This window comes from Elgaria multicarinata, chromosome 2, assembly GCF_023053635.1.
Source record: "Elgaria multicarinata webbii isolate HBS135686 ecotype San Diego chromosome 2, rElgMul1.1.pri, whole genome shotgun sequence".
NCBI lineage: Eukaryota > Metazoa > Chordata > Lepidosauria > Squamata > Anguidae > Elgaria > Elgaria multicarinata.
The window spans coordinates 170,929,879-170,952,225 of record NC_086172.1 but is presented as its reverse complement, the minus strand read 5'-3'; the positions used below and the strand labels follow the sequence as shown (position 1 = coordinate 170,952,225).

Here is a 22,347-nt window from a genome sequence, read left to right as displayed (position 1 = left end):
ACCTCTGTGCCTAGTCCGGAAACTTCAACTATTTCAAAATATGGCAGCCAGGCTGGTCACTGGTACACCTAGGGTTGACCATATTACATCAGTTTTAAAATCTCTTCACTGGCTGCCATTTAGTTTCTGGGCGAAGTATAAAGTGTTGGTTATCACCTTTAAAGCCCTACATGGTTTGGGTCCAGGCTACCTGTGGGATCACCTTCTCCCTTACAATCCACCCCACACACTCAGGTCCTTTGGGATGAATTTACTCCAGCCAACAAAAACAAGGCTGACAAATAAGGCTTACCCAGAGGACCTTTCCTCTGCTGCTCCCAGTTTGTGGAATGGCTTCCCAGGATAGATTCATCGACTTAACAGTCTTTTAGCATTTAAGAAAGCCATAAAGACTGATCTCTTCCAACAGGCCTACCCAGTTGAATTTTAAGATGCCTTTTTAATAATGTGCTGCTTTTAATAATGTTATTAGTTTAAAATGTTTTAAGTAGTTATATGTATTTTATGGTGTTTGCATTTGTGTTGTACCCCACCTCGATCCAGAGGGAGAGGCGGGTAACATAATAATAATAATAATAATAATAATAATAATAATAATAATAATAATAATAATAATTTATTATTATTCTGTTCCTCTCATGTGTGACAGTAATCCACCATCACCCCTTCCGAGAATTCCTCTCCATCTAACCTCCATTTCTATGCTTCGGCTTTCCGGGCTGTGGGTTTCCAGTGGGCCTTTCCAAAACCTTCCAAATAATTTAGATACCTGGCAGTGCAATTTTGTGCCAGTTTCTTTGGAAGTTAGTTCCTCTGTGGACCAGCGTGACCTACTCCGTATGCATAGAATTGCAAGCCTGAATCTGGGAAGCAAATTTAGTTATACAAACTAAGCAAATCATATTTATTCAGCAAATAGAATATGGAATTTTTAAAGCAAAATATACGCACACATATACACACAGAGAGAAAAAAAATGCATTGTACAGTGTGTCGTTGGATGTTGTTGGCACATGTCCTCTTAGCATATAAGTACACTGTGAATTTGAAGAAGAGGGAGAACTAGATAAAACAGGTTCCTCCAATTTTTTAAAAAATATTATTTTAATGTATATTGTTTGTTTCTGTGTAGGCTTAGGGTGGCTTACTGTAATTATATAGAAAATACTGCTTGCAATAACCTCCTGCACAATCATCACTTTGCATATTCAGAAGCTCAAGTTGTTTGAAAGATCAACCCCAACCTCAGCCCCGCAAAGTCTAATTGAGCTTTTGGGGGGAAAGGTTAAAGAGTTTTTGTAATAACATTTAATGTAGTGAAAAGAGTAAGCGATATGTGCAAAAGTGTGCCTTCGTAATGACTTATATAGCCACCCTAGAATGTAAGCCATAAATCTAACCTCCTTTGGGCCTTCAGTATGATGCCAGAAATGGATGGCCGTTCAAGTTAGCTAGCAATTGCTTCTGCAGAATGCTATTCCTTGTAATCCATAGCACCAGCCTTTGCAACCTGGGGCCCTCCAGATCGGTTGGACTACAGGTCCCTTCATTCCCAGCCAGAGTGGCCGCTGGCATGGATTGCCCTTGGGACATTAGCCTGGCTGAATTTCCGAGGTCTGTCAACTGTTCAGGAATCTTAATGCTGCTCTCAGGTGAATTTCCCTGAAGCTCTGCTGGGTCTTTACATTTTAATATTCAGAGATCATGGAAAGCTCTTCACACATTTTGGGTCTAGCTAGCTCCCTTTTAGAGCAGCTTGTAAAGACGTCCAAGACCGACAGAAGAACGTGGGAGAGGAAGGGTCAAATGGCTCTCTCGAAAGATGTCCCTCGGAGAGTTTATTTAGAAACCAGGCAGATTATTCCCAGTTGATGAAGGAACGCGGCCCAAGCATTTCATGGTCTGAGGCTGCTCTTGCTGGCAATAGTTTGGTGGGATGCTCAATGCTCCCCGTGGAAGAACAATGCCTGCTGAACAGTGAACAATAGCCGGGAGGCTCACCTGGACACCTCTTCTCTGTACAATTTCAGCTGGAACCACTGTGGTGGGGTCATGTCGGAGAAGTGCAAGCAGCATTTCAGCCAGGACATCTGCCTGTATGAATGCTCACCCAGCCTGAGGCCCTGGATTAACAGGTGGATCAGAGCTGGCGCAAAGAGAGGATTTTTTTTTTATGTACTTAAAACATTTCTTGGCCGTCTTTCAGGGCAGAAGCCCTCACAAGGCGGCCTACAACAATAAAATACATAAAATACATACAGGATCTTGGATGTGCCTCTGTGCAAGGAAGCTTGTGGCTCATTTCTGACAGCACTTTTCTCTACGCAGTTGGAAAACTCCATTCAACGCTTGCGTTTTTAGGGGGCACTCACCACACAACATGTTGTAACTACACCATTGTGTGATTGTGGGCTCCCGTGGAGTTGAGTAAAAGGCAACACAGCATTTGATTGACAGTTCCTCCGCCCTCTCTCCTTCTCTAGTTCCCCTGATGGTATCCCACCAGCCATTGCTGGAAAAAACCCCAACCAATCCCGGTGGCTTCCCTAGAGCGGCGCTCCCTTATTTCGACGTTCTTGCCAGAGAACTGTGCAGCCAGTAGGAAAAGTCTACTCAATGCAACGGGAAGCTCCACAGAGCCCTCCACGCAACACCCAACACAACGGTTGTGCAAGAATTCTCCTCTGCACAGCGTGGATATTCAGTGTGGAGTGTTTTCCCCAAAAAAATCCACCGTGGGATGGAGTTTTCCCTCCAGACAACACATTTCTCAACGGTGGTGTAAAAACTCCACTATGGAGTTCTAAAACCAGCATAGAAAAATGTGTTGTCTGAACAGAACCAGTGAGACGTGGTGGGCAGATAGTCAGCATTTCATGAGCACAACTGGATGGCCTTTCCGAAGAGAGGGCAAAGTACTCTGTCAAAGGAGCACAGCCAGGTGATGGGGGCAACCAACTGCCATTGCTCAGCCACTCATCTGGCACAGGCGTTAATGCCTGGCTCTGCAGTCAAGGGAAGAGCTTGCAACCAGGCCCTGGACCACCCAATTGCCAGCAGTTGAGGGAACAAGATTGGATGAAGAGCCCCACAAGCCTTCTGACATTAAGTGGATAGTAACTCTTATTTATTTATTTATTGCATTGATATCCCGCCTTTTTTCCTCCAAGGAGCCCAAGGCAGTGTACATAATCCTCTTCCTCCTCCTCCTCCTCCTCCTCCTCCTCCTCCTCCTCCTCCTCTTCATTATATCCTCACAACAACCCTGTTAGGTAGGTTGGGCCAAGAGTCTGTGACTAGCTCAGAGTCATCCAGTGAGCTTCCATGGCCGAGTAAAAACTAGAACCTGGATCTCCCAACTCCCAGTCCAGCACTCTAACCAATACACCACACTGGTTCTCTCACCACACTGGCTCTTGAGAGGACCTTTTCAGTGGTGGCATCCTGTTTATGGACTGCTCTTTCAAGGGAGGCTTGCCTGGTTCCTACTCCCACATAGGTGAAGACTTTTGTCACCCTTCAAAACCAGCAACAATGAAGTGTGTTGTGGCATCTTAAAGGCTAACAAATTTGTTAAAACATAAGCTTTATCAGATGTGTGAAGTGTTATCCTCAGTTGACAAACACATATACACAGAGAAAGGGTATTGAGAAATTAAAAGTGACACTGAGTCTATATTTTTGGTCATACTCAGGTTGGTCCCTATATTTTAGTCTACTTCTGCTCTTTTTACTCTTTTATTTGTATTTTGATTTAATTTGTTTTATTTTACAACATCAACAAAACGTTTATTGCTCAATCCACAGATCATTGCAACACATACAAACTTGAAATTTTACTATACTATTGTACAATACTACATATGGTTAAAACAACAGAGCTATCAAATACATAACATCCATTACTGAAATGATGGTAAAATGGGTGAACAGCAGATGTACAGAAACCTTTAGTCACTTCTCAATCACCATTTATATCTCTAAATCTTTATAACACCTCGGGTGTTATAAAGATTCAGAGATATAAATGAATTTGTTATTTTGATGGTATTACCACTCCGAAGCTGCATTCGGACCACACAATAGTCAATGGTGGGTTATTAGTCAACTCTACGGTTGATTCATAGAATCATAAAATCATAGAATAGCAGAGTTGGAAGGGGCCTACAAGGCCATCGAGTCCAACCCCCTGCTGAATGCAGGAATCCACCCTAAAGCATCCCTGACAGATGGCTGTCCAGCTGCCTCTTGAAGGCCTCTAGTGTGGGAGAGCACACAACCTCCCTAGGTAGCTGATTCCATTGTCGCACTGCTCTAACAGTCAGGAAGTTTTTCCTGATGTCCAGCCGGAATCTGGCTTCCTTTAACTTGAGCCCGTTATTCCGTGTCCTGCACTCTGGGAGGATCAAGAAGAGATCCTGGCCCTCCTCTGTGTGACAACCTTTTAAGTATCCGATTATTGAGGGGGTACTCCCCACATGACATTATAATCAGTGGTGTAGATTAAGTATTAGTCAATGTCGTGCTGAGTATTAGTCAATGGCGTGTTTGATTGACACATCCCCCTCTCCCCCACCCTCAGTCCTCCCGCTGGTATTTCATTAGTCATTGCAAGTTCTGCGTGCTGGACTAGAGCAGGAGCCTCCACTTTAGCTGAAAATAACCAACTGTGTGCGACGAAACATGATAACCAACGGTTGTCCGAATAATCAACTCTGCATAACGTTGGTTATTTGCATTGGTTATTTTGGCTGAATGGTGTGAAAAAGTCCCGACAGACGGCACAATAACCAACTGTTGACTATTTAACCCACCGTTGACTATTTAACCCACTGTTGGTTATCGTGTCGTCTGAACCCAGTCTATGAGTATTTTTTTACTGAAGGACCAGGTGCACATGTAATGAATACCGAATATGAATTTCCCATTAAAATGTGGATTGTGCAGGATGACCATGATGCTACAAGATTGTTGTTGTTGTTACTGTTGGATAGGGGTAACCTACCAGGGCTGTATTATTAGATTGTGTGGGTTTTTATTGAGTTGCTGTTTACTGATCTTCTCCCCCCCCCCCCCCCCCGCCTTATAATTTTTGTCAGATAGTTTTCATGGGCTTCGTGTTCTTTGTCTTCCTTTCATTTTGTAGCACTACGGAGCCCAAGGCTGCCAACTCAACCAGTTGTTTTACATTTGCTGTATAGAATGACTCAAGCTTCTTCTTTCTATTCTACTTCAAGGATCTAATGTATCGAATTCTTCCTTTGTCCAGGTTAAGGCCCTTGATTTCGACGCAACTAGCAAAAAAGCCTGCAACAGAAGAGGTACGGTATATTATGTTATGTTATTTATTTATTTCATTTCTATGCCGCCCCAAAGCTCTCTGGGCAGTTTATAACAATCATTAAAAATACAAAATACAACATAATAAAAATAGTCTAAATTTTTTAACATAGGAAAATTAAAACAATGTAAACAGCTAAAAACAAATAAACAATGTTTTATCCTAATAGACTTGTTCTAAAACAGCAGATATGGATACCTCATAATATACCATTTAATGCCTGGGAGTCTTTATGTTTATTTATTTATTTAAGTATTTTTATGCTGCCATTCAGCCAAAAAAGGCTCTCACGGCGGCTTACAAAAGTATTTCTTGACGGTCCCTGCCCACAGGCTTACAATCTAAAAGACATGACACAAAAGGAAAGGGGATTGGGAGGGAGGAGGAGGAGGGGGGAAAGGCACGGAAAAGATGACAGTGTTGGTGCCAGATGGGGCTCAGGTGGGGGGCCACCACTGAGAAAGCCTGGTTTCTTCTGCCTCCCACAGTAGTGTCAGATTCACTTTTATGCTAAGTAAGCTATAAACTTAGGTCCTAGGTGTTGCTTCACTTTTTGAAAATGCCTTTGAGCAGAGATGTTCCCTCCGGACATGATGGGGGAGCAGAGCTGCCACTGATAGCCAGAAGGTGGTTCTGTTTTTCTAAATAGTGGGTTTCTGGAATCTATAAAATGCAATTTTTTTGTTTCAGAGTGACCCAGTAGACAGGTTTTGGTCATGGTCAGGGTACAACTGGTCACGATATTTGGGACTGAATGAGTTTATCCATGTGCGTGCTCACAAAGCTCATCACTCAGTTGCTTGCTTGAATTTCCTTGAAGCGGTTGGCTCTCAAAGGTCTTTTCTTCCAGTCAGCTGCTCTCTGCTTGTGTCATGCTCTGGTTAGATTGCATAGACTGTCCTGCAGGAGCTCCATGGGGCAGAGGTTGGTACTGGATGACCTCCGGTTCCTTCTTTCTCCATGTTTCTTAAGTAGGGAGGGCTACTTAACATGCCTCCGGCCAAAAAAACAACTCTGAATAAAAGAAGATACCTCCTTTCCTTTTCCCATTGTATCATAAATGACAACTGCTGCTGCCTGGATCCAAAGAACATAATTACACACACACACACACACACACACACACACAGAGAGAGAGAGAGAGAGAGAGAGAGAGAGAGAGAGAGAGAGAGAGAGACTGAGATTTCACTGGATCCAAAGAACACTCTCTCTCTAGCTGCATGCATATATGAGAGGGTTCCACACTTAAAAGCAGCTTATAAATAACTTTAGATCACACACACACACACAGATATACTACTACTACTACTACTAATAATAATAATAATATATTTATTTATTTGTTACCCGACTCTCCCTCTGGATCGAGGCGGGGTGCAACACAAATAAAAACACCATAAAATACATACAAATTCAAACACTTAAAACCAGTGCATTATTTATTTATTTATTTATTTATTACATTTCTATACCTCCCAATAGCTGGAGCTCTCTGGGCGGTTCACAAAAATTAAAACCAAAGTGTAAAACAACAGTTTAAAACCATAATAAAAAATGCAATATAAAAGCTCAACCAGATAAAAACAGCAGCAATGCAAAATGACAAATCTAAAACACCAAGTTAAAATTTATTTATAGACTGTTAAAATGCTGGGAGAATAAACAGGTCTTCACCTGGCGTCTAAAAGCATATAATGTAGGTGCCAAGCGAACCTCCTTAGGGAGCTCATTCCACAGCCGGGGTGCCACAGCAGAGAAGGCCCTTCTCCTGGTAGCCACCTGCCTCACTTCCTTAAAAGCAGCACGCCATTAAAAAAGGCATCTTATATTTGCACATATATTTCATAGTTTGCAAAAAGTGTAGCATCTCCCCCACCCTTAAATCTGTGAACTCTTCCACTGTTTTGAAAAATTGCTGGTGAATTTGATTGAAGTATTTTTCACAGTCTCTCAAGCAGGACAACACACACACACACACACTCACTCGTACAAGTTTAAAAGCTAAACTGTAGTTCCGGTCGTCTGCTGAAAACCAATTCAGGAAGTCCTGCTAAAAGAAATCTTTGTCAGCTTCATATTTGAGATGATTAAAAGCACCCCCCAGAAACAGCTTGTGCTTGTGTCTGGGGGGAATACGTTTTCCCACTTTTTTTATGCCATCCTCATTAGAAAAACCTGCACATTTTTAGTACAGAGACATTTGGGAAATGGACATGATAATTAGGAGAAGGTCATGCTTTAATTAGGGTTGTGCAATTTTTAAAATAATGGTTCAATTGTAGCTCCTTTTAATTTAACCATTCTTCTGTGAAAACATTCAAGGTGGATAGAAATTCCTGGCATAACAATTAATATAAATTGGGGTGTTGCTTCTACTACTACTGCTATGTCTGTTTCTTTTGATACCTGAATTCCCTGCAGTGGTGTACTGGAGCTCTTGAGTTGCATAATTGTTCTGAAAAGCAAAACGGGTAACATGAAAGGGAAAAAAAGCTCTTATCCTCTTGACCTATGATTATTAGTATTCTGTGGGGCTGCCCTTGATGATAGTGGCTTGCCGGCAGGCTGGACTGACTGCAAGCCCAGTAATGCCGTCTTCTAGCTCCTGCACTGCTGTTTGATGTCAGTCAGAATAAATTATGTTCCAACCCTAAATAGGACCCAGTTACGCAGTTTCTTCACTTCTACTAAGCCTCAATATCTTCATATATACACACACACACATATATATATACATATACACACATGTACACACACACACATGCATGCGTATTGTGCCTTTTTGAGTCCAAGGCAACTAGCAGTATTAAAATCCAAAAACATAATGTAACATTAAAATCCGAAAACTAATTAATCAAACAAGCAGCAGTGAACCCAAAGAAAGAGTCCAGCAGAGCACCTAGGGAAGGCAATCGCTTCAGTGCCCCCCCTCCCATACACTCGTAACACAGTGTTTGCTGGGCACTGGAAAACTTAATTTGGGGCTAAGGATGGTAGTGTAATGTCATTGACCCCGCAGGCGGGAGTTCAATACCCTTGGTGCTACTATTGAGCGGGTAAACCCTGGGCAGGACCCGCAAGGTGACTGGGTTCAGACAATGCGATAACCCACGGTGGTTTAATTAGTCGACGTTTGGCTATTTAACCCACCGTTGGTTATCGTGTTGTGTGGTGGGAGTTTTTTAACCAACGGTTGGTTATTTGGCTGAAATAAGGAACACAAATAATCAACCCTGTGCAGAGTGGGCTATTTAACCCACCGTTGGTTATTGTGTTGTGTGGAGGGCACCGTTGGCTATTTCCTCAGACACTGTTGGTTATTTTGTCAGCCACAGAGTTTCAAGGCAAGAGCAGTCAGTGGTGACTGCTGCTTTAGTCCAGCCAGCAGGATAGATTTTCGGCAGCAGTGGCTGATGGGATACTAGCGGGAAGACTGGAGAGGGGAGAGAGGGAATGAGTGAGTCAACTCAGCATGGACTGATGGTCAACTCAACACTGATCCTAATTCCACGGTTCGTTATTATGTTGTGTGCGGAGTAACCCCTAGATAAACAACTGTCGAGTTGATTATTACTAGGGCTGTGCAAGCCTCAGCCTTAGATTTGGAAATCTGAGGCCTTGGTGGCCATTTTATGATGGAACCGCCATTTTAAAGCACAGCCCTAGGATTCTGTAATGGGAAAACAGCCTACAACTCCCAGCATGCACTGCCTGGGAGGGCAGGACTTACCGGAGCCCAGGAATGGCAGGCACTTATGGTCTCGCTGCTGCTGCCAAGCTTTGGATTTCTGAATCCAAGGCCAAGGCTTACACAGTCCTAATTATTACCCCACTGTTGACTATCGTGTTGTCCAAACTCAGCCTCTGTCTAGCATGGTATAGGATGTTGTAGGGATGTGCGTAAGATCACAGCCTGCTCTGGTTCCGTTCAGTCCAGCAGCCTAACAATTAGCCACAAGCTTGACCCAAGGTTGTACCTCCTGATCATCTTAGGGCCATGGCTTGCAATACCTGAGCATAAATTGCACACATACCAGTTATGAATGTCCTATGCACATAGAAATGGCTGTGTCCCCCACTACAATCCATGCAGACCAGAGACTAAACTTTTCCTTTTTTTAGGGGAATAAGCCTCTTAGTCTGTTGCAGCAAAAATAACAAAGGGCCTGTTCAGACAACACGCTAAACCATGGTTAGGCTGCTAACCCTTTTGGAGTAAAGTGGTTACTGAGCTTGTTTAAACCGTGGGTATGTAGCCACCATGGTTAGGAATGGTTCACACGACACGCTAAGTCATAGTTCACATGACATGCTAAGCCATAATATTTAGCTCAAAATGCTTAATCACCATGGCTTAGCGTGTTGTCTGAACAGGGTCATAGAGTCTTGCACCACTTTAAAGACTAACAAAATTATTCTGGCATAAACGTTTGCGAACTATAGCCCACCATCAAATGCATGAAGTATTATTGAAGGTTTCAAGTTTATATACACAGTACACAGGGTGCCGGAGCTGGGGGAGAGAGAAAATGGTATAAATGAGGTCAACAGAAAATTAAGTGCAGAAAATATTCACAGTGGCAATCACATTATTAACAGTGGCAAATAGGCATTAATTTTCCTAGGTTCTATTATTTTTTTCCAACTCCCTCCTTTTTTCTTTCTTTTTTAATGCTATTGTTAGCTATAATCATATTTTAGTTAAAACTTCTCGGTTGTGACCCAGCCCATATAGGATGTCTGTCTGCTCCCCTTTCTAATATATATATATATTCCATCACCACCACTTTCTCTCTCCCTCTGATTGAACAGATGTCTCCCCCCCCCCTCCCGGTGTGTGACATTCGTGCTGAAGTGAAAGTGGGGTGGGGACAGGGACCCAACAACCTCCCGTTAAAACCATAAGGTTGCCTTATAAGTACTATCGTCATGAGGAACAATAAATACTCCCTAGCGGCTTATTTCAAACCGGTAATGATACCTCTGTCTCTTTGCAAAATCCTCTTAGTGTTGAATACGCCTGGTTGGCTGTGCTATCCAGGGGGTGCTGGAGTCTCTGCAGGGGAAACCCAAAGGCCGTGAACGGCCTTGATTCTTGTGGGAAGTCCATGGCTGACTTGCCCACAGGTTTTGCTTCCACTTCCCTATCCCGGGCCTTCTCCCTGGGGAGGTTTCAATCTTTGCCCACCTCTGCAGTGTGCAGAAGACCTTCTGCCCAGCAGGTAAAGACCCACCTGAGCAGTGTGTGCTGCCTCAGCAGTGATGGACTACTTCCCAATTTACTGAGTACTACTAACGCCTTTAATGCAGACTAGGGGCATGTCTACATGGGGCGATATCCCAGTGATCGTCCCTGTGTGTCCACATGACCCACAAGGGATTCTGGGAGCAGGGAGGGACAATCCCTGCATTTTCCTGGGATATTGCCCTACACTTTTCCCCTGGTTTTTCCCGCGGTCTTGGGATTGTCCCGAGACCAAGGGCGGTGTGGGTGGCCGTCCCAGTTTTGTCCTGGCTCCTCACAAGTAAACGCGAGAAACCAGGCACGGGGCACGGAGCTCCTCAGGCGCTCCATGCCCATTGGGAGCGGCGGGGGAGTTGGTGGTTTTTTTTAACTTTTTATTTTCTCTGGAGCGCTTGTGCATTCCAGCTTTTCTTCCTTTTTTAAAAAAATGGCCACCATGACAGGCGCGATGCCTGGGATGTTGCGTGGCCACGAGTGGACTGAGGGGGAGGATCTCACGATCAGAATACTGCAAGATCCTCCCCCCTCCCTCCTGGAAAGCCGGGAGGTCTAGACATGCCCAAGAGCTGCCTTTATATCCAGAGTCAGGCTGCTGCTTCTCATTCCTTGCTCTATGAAGGAGAAGGCATTGTGCAACAGTTCCATCCTTTTCTCCTTAATGGGTGTTTTCATTATGAAAAAATGGAAGACGTGGTAGGAAAAACAGGTGGGGAGGGCTGCGAGTGAAGACGGTGGCATCTGTCTGGATCCCCTGTAAACGTCCGTGAATCAGGCACGGGTGGTGGTGCTATAAAAGCCTTGTCTGGACGCACCTCTGGAGTAGGCTTCTGCCAACCTGGTGTAGGACTTCAACTGGGACTTTCTCCATGCAAAGCGTGCACTCAGCCGTTGAGAAGTGGCCCTTCTCCAAATTCAAAGTTTGGTGTCAAACTGCATAATGAGTTATTGACTCTTTTTCTAATTGCAGCTAAATCTTAGCTAACTCATTAGGGTTGTGGGCGTCATTTTGTTTCCTTTTGTGCTTATGCGGAAGTGGTTTGTTGCATCTAATAGGTTTGGTTGAAGCCAAATGTATGGAGAGGGAATACTGAAAGGACGGCCCAGTTAGTCTTGTTGACATATCTCTGTCCTTTAAGAGTCCCCTGCCCTGCAAAAAGGAGGGGGCAACTAAGATGATTCAGGGGCTGGAGCATTTCCCCTATGAGGAAAGGTTAGAACAGCTGGGATTGTTTAGCTTGGAAAAAAGAAGGATAAAGGGAGACACGATAGAGGCGTACAAAACCATGGATGGTGTTGAGAAAGTGGATAGGGCGACATTTTTGACCCTCTCTAACACAACAGGGTCATCCCATGAAGCTGATTCAGGACAGATTAAAGGAAGTGCTTCTTCACACAGCACATATAGAACTTGCTACCCCAAGCCATAGTGATGGCCACCAATTTGGATGGCTTTAAAAAGGGGTAAGGCGAAGTCCTGTATGGGAAGCCTATCATTGGCTACTAGCCCTGATGGTTATATGCTACCTCCAGTCTCATAAGAAGTTTACCTACGTACACCAGTTACTGGTGAACATAGGTAGGAGGGTGCAGTTGCACCGTATCCTGCTTGTGGGTTTCCCTTGGGCAGCTGGTTGGACACTGTGTGAACAGAGTGCTGGACTAGATGGACCCTTGGTCTGATCCCGCATGGCTTTTCGTATATTATGATGGGACATGGGAGAGGGCTTTCTCTGTTGTGGCACCCCAACTGTGGAATGCCCTCCCGGTGGAGGCCCGACTGGCGCCAATGCAGGTTTTATTCTGGCGCCAAGTGAAAACATGGCTTCTTAACAAAGGCGTTAATGATTAAATCCACCAAGCTCACACAATGTTTTTAACTGTTTTAATTGATTTTATTGCTTTTAAATTCTATACTGGTTTTAGCTTGATTAATAGTTTAAGTTGTTTTTAGCTGTGTATATTCATTGTTTTATATTGTATAATTTTATCTGTATGCTGCCCTGAGATCCTAGTGATATAGGGCGGGATACAAATGCTTTAAATAATAATAATAAAAAATAATATTATGCAAGTGTTAACTTTTTACCTTCCTACCTGTTTACCTGCCTTTAAATATTTTGCTCATTCAGTCTGTGACCGTACTTTGAAATAACTCTGCAGCTCTGGATTTCCACAGGGGAATTGGCGTGTGCCTCAGAAGAGCTATAAGCTTCTTAGCTTGGATTTTTGATAGGTTGGCAATAGGGAACTGGCCAAGCAAGTTTCTCTCTCTTTCAATTGGGCATTTTAAAGGGAAAAGCTCAGCGGCGAGGAATGGTGTGTGTGTGTGTGTGTGTGTGTGTTTTAATGGCTTTTATCTTGCTTTTCAGGCAGTCTTCCCAAATACTCAGGCTGAAGTCCAAGAGGTTGAAAAGCCAGCAAATGTGCTGGTAGAAACTGGGCCCGTATCCTACAACCACGAGGAGGATGTGGAAGAAGAAGAAGTCGAAGAGGAGGAGGACCACTGTGTGAGCGCCCTTCAGCTAATGGGAGGAAATGGTAAGCATTACATTTCATGCATTTTGAAGACCCCACCCCACCCCCCTCCCACACACACAGAAAGAAAAGCCCTCCCAGAAAAGCATCTCTGAATCCTTTCCCAAAGAAGCTTCACAGCTCAATCATGGTGTCCCACTCCTTAGGTTTATCCTTGGATCGTCCAGGGGTCAAACCTGTTCATCTAGGTGACACACAGGGGATCCAGTGCTCAGGCAGGGGCGAACCCTGGATGATCCCAGGATAAACCTTAGGTCTAGCTGTGGCCCCAGATGTCAGTGAGAGCATGAGTCAGTCATTCCGGCTTCTTCACTTGTACCCCTTCACCAGCAGAAGGACCCCACTGGGTGGTTCAGGCGCAATGCCAGTCCATGCTTCAACGTTATGTGCGTGAGGGAGTGCAAGCGCTGAGCTTCTGTGCCTCCTTCTGCTCAAGCTTTGATTCTTGTTTCCAATCCTGGTTTACAGCGTTGTCAAACTCTATGGCTTGTCAAACTCTATGGCTTGTCTCAAATCAAGGTAGGAGGCAGGAGAATGAGCAGGCAGGAGGGAGTATACAAGCCCAAGGCTCCTGCCTGCTCGTTCACAGGAGGCCAAACCACGGTTTGACATTCTGGCTCAACCACCCTGCGAAAGCACAGGTGGAGAGGAAAGGTGTGTGAGTGTTTGGGGACCCTGTGCCCATTCACCTGTAAGGGATCTCCCCAAACACACACCTCCATCCCTTTAGCTACAGCAGTAAGGGAAAGCCTGTCTCACTGGGGATGACGTTAGCAACCAGTAGACCAGTCACCCCCCTCTGCGTTCCCCACCCCATGTGCAGAGTGAAGGGCCGCTGTGACCGCGAGAGCCAGGAGACCAGTCCTCTGCTTTCCTTCCCGTAGTTTGACGTTGGCAAATTCTACGCTCTGGTGCGGCAAGCTGAATCATGACCGCCAAAAGTCAAACTTCCCCACTAATTGCAGTTCACCTTCCAACTTTTGGACGAGGCACCAAATTGTGCATTTTCCCCTTCCTCTCACCGGTGGATTTCTACACCGGTGAGCATAGTTTAGTATGTTTGTTCCCAGTGCTTTCTGTGTTTGAGTGTAAATGGTTTCCCAGTCCGGCTGTCCATCTCTGGCATTTTTCTTCCTGAGTGCTGGCGCCTGTCTAATACACTGTGAACTGGCAAATCTTCATCCTCTCCTCATCCCCTGCTCCCTTTCCTCTCAGTGTTGCCATTTGTGGTTTCCCATAAAGGGGATTTTGCGCCTACACCTCTATGTTATAAGAAGTTGATGTTCCCACACAGTGCTGGAATGAGTGTCTTCAAGCTAGCAGTATTGTTTATATGTTTAATAACATTTAGAGGGGTCTATTAAGCCCACATTACCTCCAAAGGCTCTGAGAAACAGGAAATCATATGTAACACATTGGCTTTGTTCAGATGACTGCTAAGCTACGGTGTTTTGAGCTAAACATTACGGCTTAGCGTGTCATGTAAACCATGCCTTTGCGTGTTGTGTGAACCATTCCTAACCATGGTATTTATTTATATTTATTTTATTTATTTCACTTATATCCTCGCTCCCCTTTGTTCCCCATATTGAGACAGTAGCTAAATCCTGTCGTTTTTTCCTGTTTAATATTGCCAGGATTCAATCATTTTTGTCTGTCTCTTCTGCCAAGACTCTTGTTCATGCTTTGGTTATTTCTCGGTTGGACTACTGCAACCTTCTTCTCACTGGCCTTCCTTCTTCTCACATCAGTCCGTTGGTTTCTGTCCACCACTCTGCCGCTAAGATCTTCTTCTTGGCTCGCCGCTCTGACCATGTTACTCCACTTCTGAAATCTCTTCATTGGCTTCCAATTCACTCCAGAATCCAATATAAACTTCTCCTGTTGACCTACAAAGCTTTTCACTGTCTAGCTCCTTCCTATCTTTCCTCTCTCATCTCACACTATTGCCCCGCTCGTGCTCTTCGCTCCTCTGATGCCATGTTTCTCACCTGCCCAAGGGTCTCTGCTTCCCTTGCTCGGCTTCGTCCATTTTCTTCGGCTGCCCCTTACGCCTGGAACGCTCTTCCAGAACATTTGAGAACTTCAAGTTCAATCGCAGCTTTTAAAGCTCAGCTAAAAACTTTTTCCTAAAGCTTTTAAAACTTGATTTTGTTCTGACTTTTATACTGCCTGTTTGGTGCATTCTCTTCCCCTCCTTATTGTTTTATTATGATTTTATTAGAATGTAAGCCTATGCGGCAGGGTCTTGCTATTTATTGTTTTACTCTGTACAGCACCATGTACATTGATGGTGCTAAATAAATAAATAAATAATAATATACTGCTCCCATAGCCGGGGTTCTCTGGGCGGTTTACAGAAATTCTACAATTAAGATAAAAATGAGTATATAAAATTTAAAATTCTAAAACACAGAACATACACACATAAAGCAATAAAACCATTAAAAACTAAACATGTGGGTGATTAAGATGTGCCGCCATATGCCTGGGCAAAGAGGAAAGTCTTAACCTGGCACCGGAAAGATAGCAGCGTTGGTGCCAGGTGAGCCTCGTCAGGGAGATCATTCCATAGTCTGGGGGCCACCACCGAAAAGGCCCTGTCCCTCGTTACCACACTCCGAGCCTCTCTCGGAGTAGGCACCCGGAGGAGGACCTTAGATGTTGAACGTAGTGACCGGGTATATTCACGTCGGGAGAGGCGTGCCGTCACGTATTGTGGTCCCAAGCCGTGTAAGGCTTTATAGATCAAAACCAGCACCTTGAATTGGGCTCAGAAACATACAGGCAGCCAGTGCAAGCGGGTGTTATATGGTCAAACCTTCTGGTTCCCGAAGTCAATCTGGCTGTTGCATTTTGCACGAGCTGCAGCTTCTGAACCGTCTTCAAAGGCAACCCAAAGTAGAGTGCATTGCAGTAATCTAACTTGGAGGTTACCAGAGCATGGACAACTGAAGCCAGGTTATCCCTGTCTAGATATGGTAGCTACATAACCACAGTTTAAACACACACACTAACCGTTTGCTGCAAAAGGGCTAGCGGCCCAATCATGGCTTCGCCTTGTTGTCTGAACAGGCCCAATGAACCGAGTAATAGGTATTGATGCCTCCTCAATGCCGGTTCCACGTTTTTGAGGGTTCTTTGCAAGACATCCGTTAGTGCGTCTCCCTTCTCACCGCCGTTGCCACCAGCTGGTATTGCTCCTCCTCATCTTCTTGTTCATCGTAGCTCCCACTTGCTCACTTGGTAGGTAGAGAGCCAGCAAGCAGGTAGCCAGTAGCATCTGCTGCTCGTCCTTCTCATTACCACCGTTGTCCGGGCCAGAGTGAGTGGCAGGTGAACAAGTAAGTTGCAGTTACGAAGTGAAGGAACAAGTCCCGGCGGGCTCTGGTCAGTGGGCCCTGGCTGGGGTGTCGGCCCTCGGCAGGTGCCTGGCTGTGCCAACCCTTGATGCTAGCTGTGTCCCTCTACGTTTGCCACCAACTAATGATCAAACACCTGTTTAAGTGGAAAGCTTAGTGCTTCCACAAGATGCTCAGGCCCTAGCAAAGTTTTCAGGATGTCCACACTCTTAGGGCTACCCCCAGATAATTGCATCAGGAGCTTGGACTAAATGACCTCTTGGGGGTCCCTTCCAGCCCTGTGATTCTTGAATGTAAAAGTGAGGTCTGCTGAACCAGTAGAAGTGCTGGAGATCACCTTGATGGTCCTGGAAAAACGGCCAAATTTTATTTATTTATTACATTTATATCCTGCCTTTTTTCCTCCAAGGAACTCCAAGGCGGCGTACATAACCCTCCTCCTCTCCAACTCAACGGTGGAGTTTTTAGGAGGTATTCCCCACACAACATGTTCTAACTCCGCTGTTGTGTGACTGCAGGCTACCGTGGAGTTGAATAAAATCCATTGTGACATTTGATTGATCGTTCCTCTGCCCTCTCTCCTCCTCTGGTCCTCCTGATGGTATCCCATCAGCCATTTCACCACTCTTGCCAGGGAACTCTGTAGCCAGTGGGACAAGTCAACTCAACAGAAAACTCCACGGAGCCCTCCACACAACATGCAACACAACGGTTTATTTATTTATTTATTTATTTATTACATTTTTATACCGCCCAATAGCCAAAGCTCTCTGGGCGGTTCACAAAAATTATGTTGTGCAGAAACTCTCCTCTGGGTATTGAGCGTAGAATGTTTTCCCCCAAAAAATCCACCATGGGATGGAGTTTTCCCATCAGACAACACGTTTCTCAACGGTAGTGTAAAAACTCCACCATGGAGTTCTAAAACCATTGTTGAGAAACGTGTTGTCTGAACTGAGCCACTGTGATGGGATTCCATTGCATTTTAAGGTAGTCATTATAGTGGTAGTCTGAGAAGCTGTTATGGTAGTTAACTGCTACAATCCAATGCTTGCAACCTGGAAAATGAGGCGTGCATAAGACAATCATCCCATTAACCTTGGGGTCAGCAGTTGAAAGCCTTGAGCCAAATTTGGCCCCTGAGGGGTGCTGCCTTTTCCCCCAAAGACAAAAGAGCAATGTTTAGTGACTGGTGCCTGTGACCTGTATGCCGGTCACTTCAAAACATGGCAGCTGGAGCTTTGGCTCTCCCTCCCTGACTCCATTTTCAAAATGGCCTTCTAGGAAATCAGGTAGATGACCAAAGATTTAGCCTCTCAACCCACTGGTTGCCTACTCACTACTGGGCCAGGTTTAACATTCTAGCACTAGTGTACAAAGCCCTAAACAACTTGAGACCAGAATACCTGAGTAGCACCTTCTCCCCTATTAACCTGCTCAGTTGCTGAGGTCATCTGAGGTCATGTTCCCGGATTTTGCACATGGACCGATGGTCTGATTAGAGTGCAGTAGGAGCAGAGCCTTCAGCGTGGTGGCCCCCTTTCCTATGGAATTCCCTGCCTTCGATGGTCAGGCAGGCGCCAAAGTTGTATTGCTTTGGCAGCTCCTGAAAACATTATTGTTCCAAGAAGCTTTCCCTGTGGTTTTATCTGAACCTTGTTTCTTAAAATGTAAATTTTAATTATGTTTTTAGTCTGTTTTTATTCTTTTATCCTATTTGCTCCAAAATCTTCGGATAGGGAGTGGTACATAAATATTGTAAATAAAATAATAAAAGAAAACCATACTCCTTTCTCATGAATCAGGAGTGGGCACTATGCAGCGTACAGGCCACATATCCCCCCTTTACCCCCAAAATGGCGTTTGGAGCACTACAGAGCACCCAAAAGGTCAAATTTGTCTCACAAACAAGCTAAATCTGCCCTTTTTGGTGCTCAGTAGTAGTCAAGATGTCTCCCCCCCCCTTCCCAAATTAATTTTTGTGTCTCCCTGTAGTCTGTGAGTGAGTTTTCTGGGGGTTGGAAATGGCCTTCAGACCACCCAAAGTTGCCGATAGTGGCCTGGTTTTGTGACATCCAAGCGTAAATAATGCTCATAAACATTTCTCACCCAAAGGAAAGTTCAGCAATGAAGACCAACAAATCAATAGTACTCCGTGTCCACAGACAGACCTGAGAACACACTCTGTGCTTGGGATAACAACATTATTGCTGGATTGAAGCTTCTCATTACGGTGTAAATATGTACATATAGCCAATGGCCTGCCATGGAATCTACTAATTGTGAGGCCTGACAGTGTCACAAGGAGAAGGCTGACGCTGGGGTGTTGATTACTTACTGTGCAAGCGTCTTGACGCCCTTAATTCAGCAGTGGATGTTTGATTTCAACTTTTGTGCAAGGTCTATAGAATACAAATTTCCCCAAACATTTAGAATGGCGCAGATTATATACGTGATTTTTTTTCCAGCTGATACTGCCAGAAAAGAATATACATCTGGGCTACCTTAAGTATAGCTGAGAAAAGGAATCCATTTAATCATAAGGCAAAACTTTTATGTGAGCGAATGTAAGAATGCAAGGCAGAGCATAGCAGGATGGGACAGGAATGGGGGTGGGGAGATTCTGGTGTGTGTGTGTGTGTGTGTGTGAGAGAGAGAGAGAGAGAGAGAGAGAGAGAGAGAGAGAGAGAGAGAGAGAGAGAGAGAGAGAGAGAGAGACTGGTTTTAAGGACAGATTTACTGGTGGGTTAATTAAAACTCCAGATAGCTTGTTTATGTCTTCGACAAAACCTGTAATTTGATTGCTTCAATGAGTTCTGTGCAACTTAGACATACTTGACACTTTGCATGCTGAAGGAATTTGCTCACCTGCTGATATTTGTGACCTACTTTTAAATTCTTTGTCCTTTTGAAGAGCCTCCTTTGACTGCATTTCTCTCTCCTTTCTGCTCAGGCTCATCCCTTGCCTGGCCCTTTGTGTTTTAGGTTGGGAGGGAACATTTTTGTTGCCTCCCTTTTCTGTGTGCGCAATTGCCTGGTATGTGACAGGCCGTTGGGTGATGCTGTTCGTTCTAACTTCTTTTCTTCCTTTTGGATTTTCAGATTATGGTTGCGACGTGGATGATGACGATGGGTATTAATCCCGTTTGCCTCCGAATGAGGATGGCGAGAGAAGCTGCCGGGCGATGTAAACGAACCCTCCTCACTTCTAAAGAGACGTTCTTGCAGAAGTCCAACAAAATCACGATGGGTTTGGGTCCGTTTCCACTCACCTGTTGCCTGGCCACCAGGGCTTGGCCTTAGAATACTTGAAATGTTTCTGGATCATGTCACAGGAAAGGGATTAACTGAAGAAATGACTCCAGAAAAACAAAGAAGGGCCAAAATGGTTGCCCAACACAGTCTCCGGTATTGGACCCTGTCTGGTTGCCGACCTCGATTCAGTCCCGTTGCTGTAAAGATGCATATGAAGAAGAGAAGCAAGCCCGCACAGTGGGAAAGCTTTGAACTTGCTTAGTTTACACTGGGGGTGCTAAAGCACATTCACCAGTCGCAGAAGCCTGCCTGAGGCCTCCCATGTTTCCATGCAGGAAAAAAAAAAAGACAAATAAATCGCATCTTGGTGATATGCAGAATGCTTCGGCAGCTCCCGTTGGAAAGCAGTCCTAGACACGCGCTTTTTCATTCTGCAAGATTACCCTAAGATTAGACCAATCTTCGGCAGGAGTCTCCATCCTTTTATTAAAAACAAACAAACACACAATCTGAATAAATAGCAGGAGCACTGCTTCTTTTTAAAGTTTGGTTGCTGTGATAGAATGGAGACTTCGTGGGTGCCGGTACCACGCTGGGCATCTTAGAGAGGACAGTCATTATTCTTGTACCAAGAAAATCAAGCCAGGCCTTCCCTTCACTCCTTGCTGCTATTAGATAGAGTCAAGGTAAGCGAAATTGGCCAGGAGAGAGTTTAGGGCATAACCTGGACACCCCCCCCCCGCTCCTGACCGTGTACCATCTCACAAACCTCTGTACCCCCATCACTTATATTTAAAAAATAAGGTGTTGATTACCAGTGGGGGGCAGCGTATTCGGGTGTTTTGGGGTGGGGTGGGGTGGCTCAAGGCAATTTTGGTCAACTGGGCACAATGGACAGATTTGTTGTCCAGTCAGATGTTTTGGGTTGTTTTTATTTTAAAGCAAATAAGCTACTTCCCCCCACCCCTTTTGTATGTAATTTAATTTAATACTATTTACTGAGATTGGTATGGGTGGATTAAGGGCTCAGCCATGCCAGATCAAGCTCTACTATCTCTGTTTTGTCCAGTAAAGCTCTATTGCGGTAACGGGCAGAGCACGCGACCTCGAGAAACGAAGTTCAAAACAGACCAACCGTTTCCCGTTCCAAGCTCAGCAAGAGCGATTCTTCACAAATTCTAACACTACAGGATTATGGCGTCAGTTGTGTTTGACTTTGGCCTTAGCTAGACCTAAGGTTTATCCCGGGATTGTCTCGGCTTGCTCCCGGGATCCCCTGTGTGTCATTTACATGAACAGGGATGACCCCGGGACGATCCTGAGATAAACCTTAGCTCTTGTTAAGGCCTCTTTTCCCCTGCTTTCTAGCACCAGCTACATTTATGTACCGTTGGCATCCAAAGCATGAATGCCACTTCGTGGGCAAGGATGAGATCAAAAATGAGATCAAAAACTATACTTTCTTGAAGTTCAAGGCCTCATTCCTGCTCAAATGGTAAACCATGTGAGTTCTACCATTTCAGAATGCAGGGACTCACATGATTAAATGCTTTTCCATGCATTTTTTTTAAACGTTCCCCTCCCCCCCAAAAAACACAAAACACAAATCCCTCTACTTAGATAACTTAGCATGTCAGGGAGGATTTCCATGTTGATAAGATTTTTTTTTTGGTAAGGAGAAGCATTTGATTGATGACAACTCCCACCCACCCGACACACTCACAGTCTGAGACGATACAGTCCAGACGCAACGTTTACTACCTCTGTGAGAACTAGGCCTGAGTAATGGGGAGGGGAGTTCAAGAGAGCTTCCTTCTTACCTGTCATTAAGTTTGGGAGGTGGAAGAAAGAGGTGACTCAGGTCCAGCAGAGCATCCAACAATACCTTTAATTCTCCCAACTGGCATTTATCTACTTGCTGAATTACTGTGTTCGAAACCTATAAAATTAGGTTTCTCGTTTCAGTGGCACAGTGGCCGCTTTTGCTTTGGCAGAGATGGCCATGGCAATGTAATGAATTTGTTCCCTGCTAGAGGGACGACGAGCCAAAAACGGACCCTACCTTCTTTTAGGGACCAAGTGCTGGGTGATGGCATTGCCAACACCTAACCTGGGCAGGTGCTGCTTTGCCTTTTGGAATGATTTGGTTCCAAAGTGGGGAAGTCTTCATACAGTGACTCCATCACCTAATTTCATTTGAGGGAACAACTCTGTCTGACGTTACAACTACTTGAAAACCTCTCTTGTTGCCATGTCAGTGTGTGTGTGTGCGTGTGTGTGTAATGACGCAGTTCAAATCCATAATAAAGCCAGAGGCTGAAGTAAACACCATGACAACAGCAGGGTTCCCCCCTTCCCCTCTACTGTGTCGTCGGGGCTCCTTGCATTTACTCTGGCCGTTATAATCTGCTTTTCACGTGGATTGTCAAGGCAGCATGGCAAGTTCTTTAGCCAGATGTACTTCCTTTGGGGCCAAGGATGCCATCATGGAGGCTAGCTATGCAATGTGAACGATCCAGGTGGGACGCCAATTACCGAAATCGCAGGAGTGCTTTTGCAGGGAGAGGCACGCCACTGAAGCTTCGGATTCAGGCTCAAATTGGGCCTTT

At 44.8% G+C, this 22,347-nt stretch overlaps 1 protein-coding gene across 2 annotated transcripts in view; it reads left to right on the top strand.

Moving 5' to 3' along the window:
- The window catches only part of BRF1 (BRF1 RNA polymerase III transcription initiation factor subunit), a 242,979-nt gene extending 222,096 nt beyond the window's left edge, over nt 1–20,883 (top strand). For both annotated transcript variants that reach the window (XM_063118139.1, XM_063118140.1), the window contains 3 exons: nt 5,270–5,321; nt 12,956–13,124; nt 19,586–20,883. In XM_063118139.1, coding sequence (XP_062974209.1) covers nt 5,270–5,321; nt 12,956–13,124; nt 19,586–19,623 — 259 coding nt within the window. In that variant the 3' untranslated portion in view covers nt 19,624–20,883. The remainder of the gene's footprint in view (nt 1–5,269; nt 5,322–12,955; nt 13,125–19,585) is intronic.
- The last annotated feature ends 1,464 nt before the right edge of the window (nt 20,884–22,347 follow it).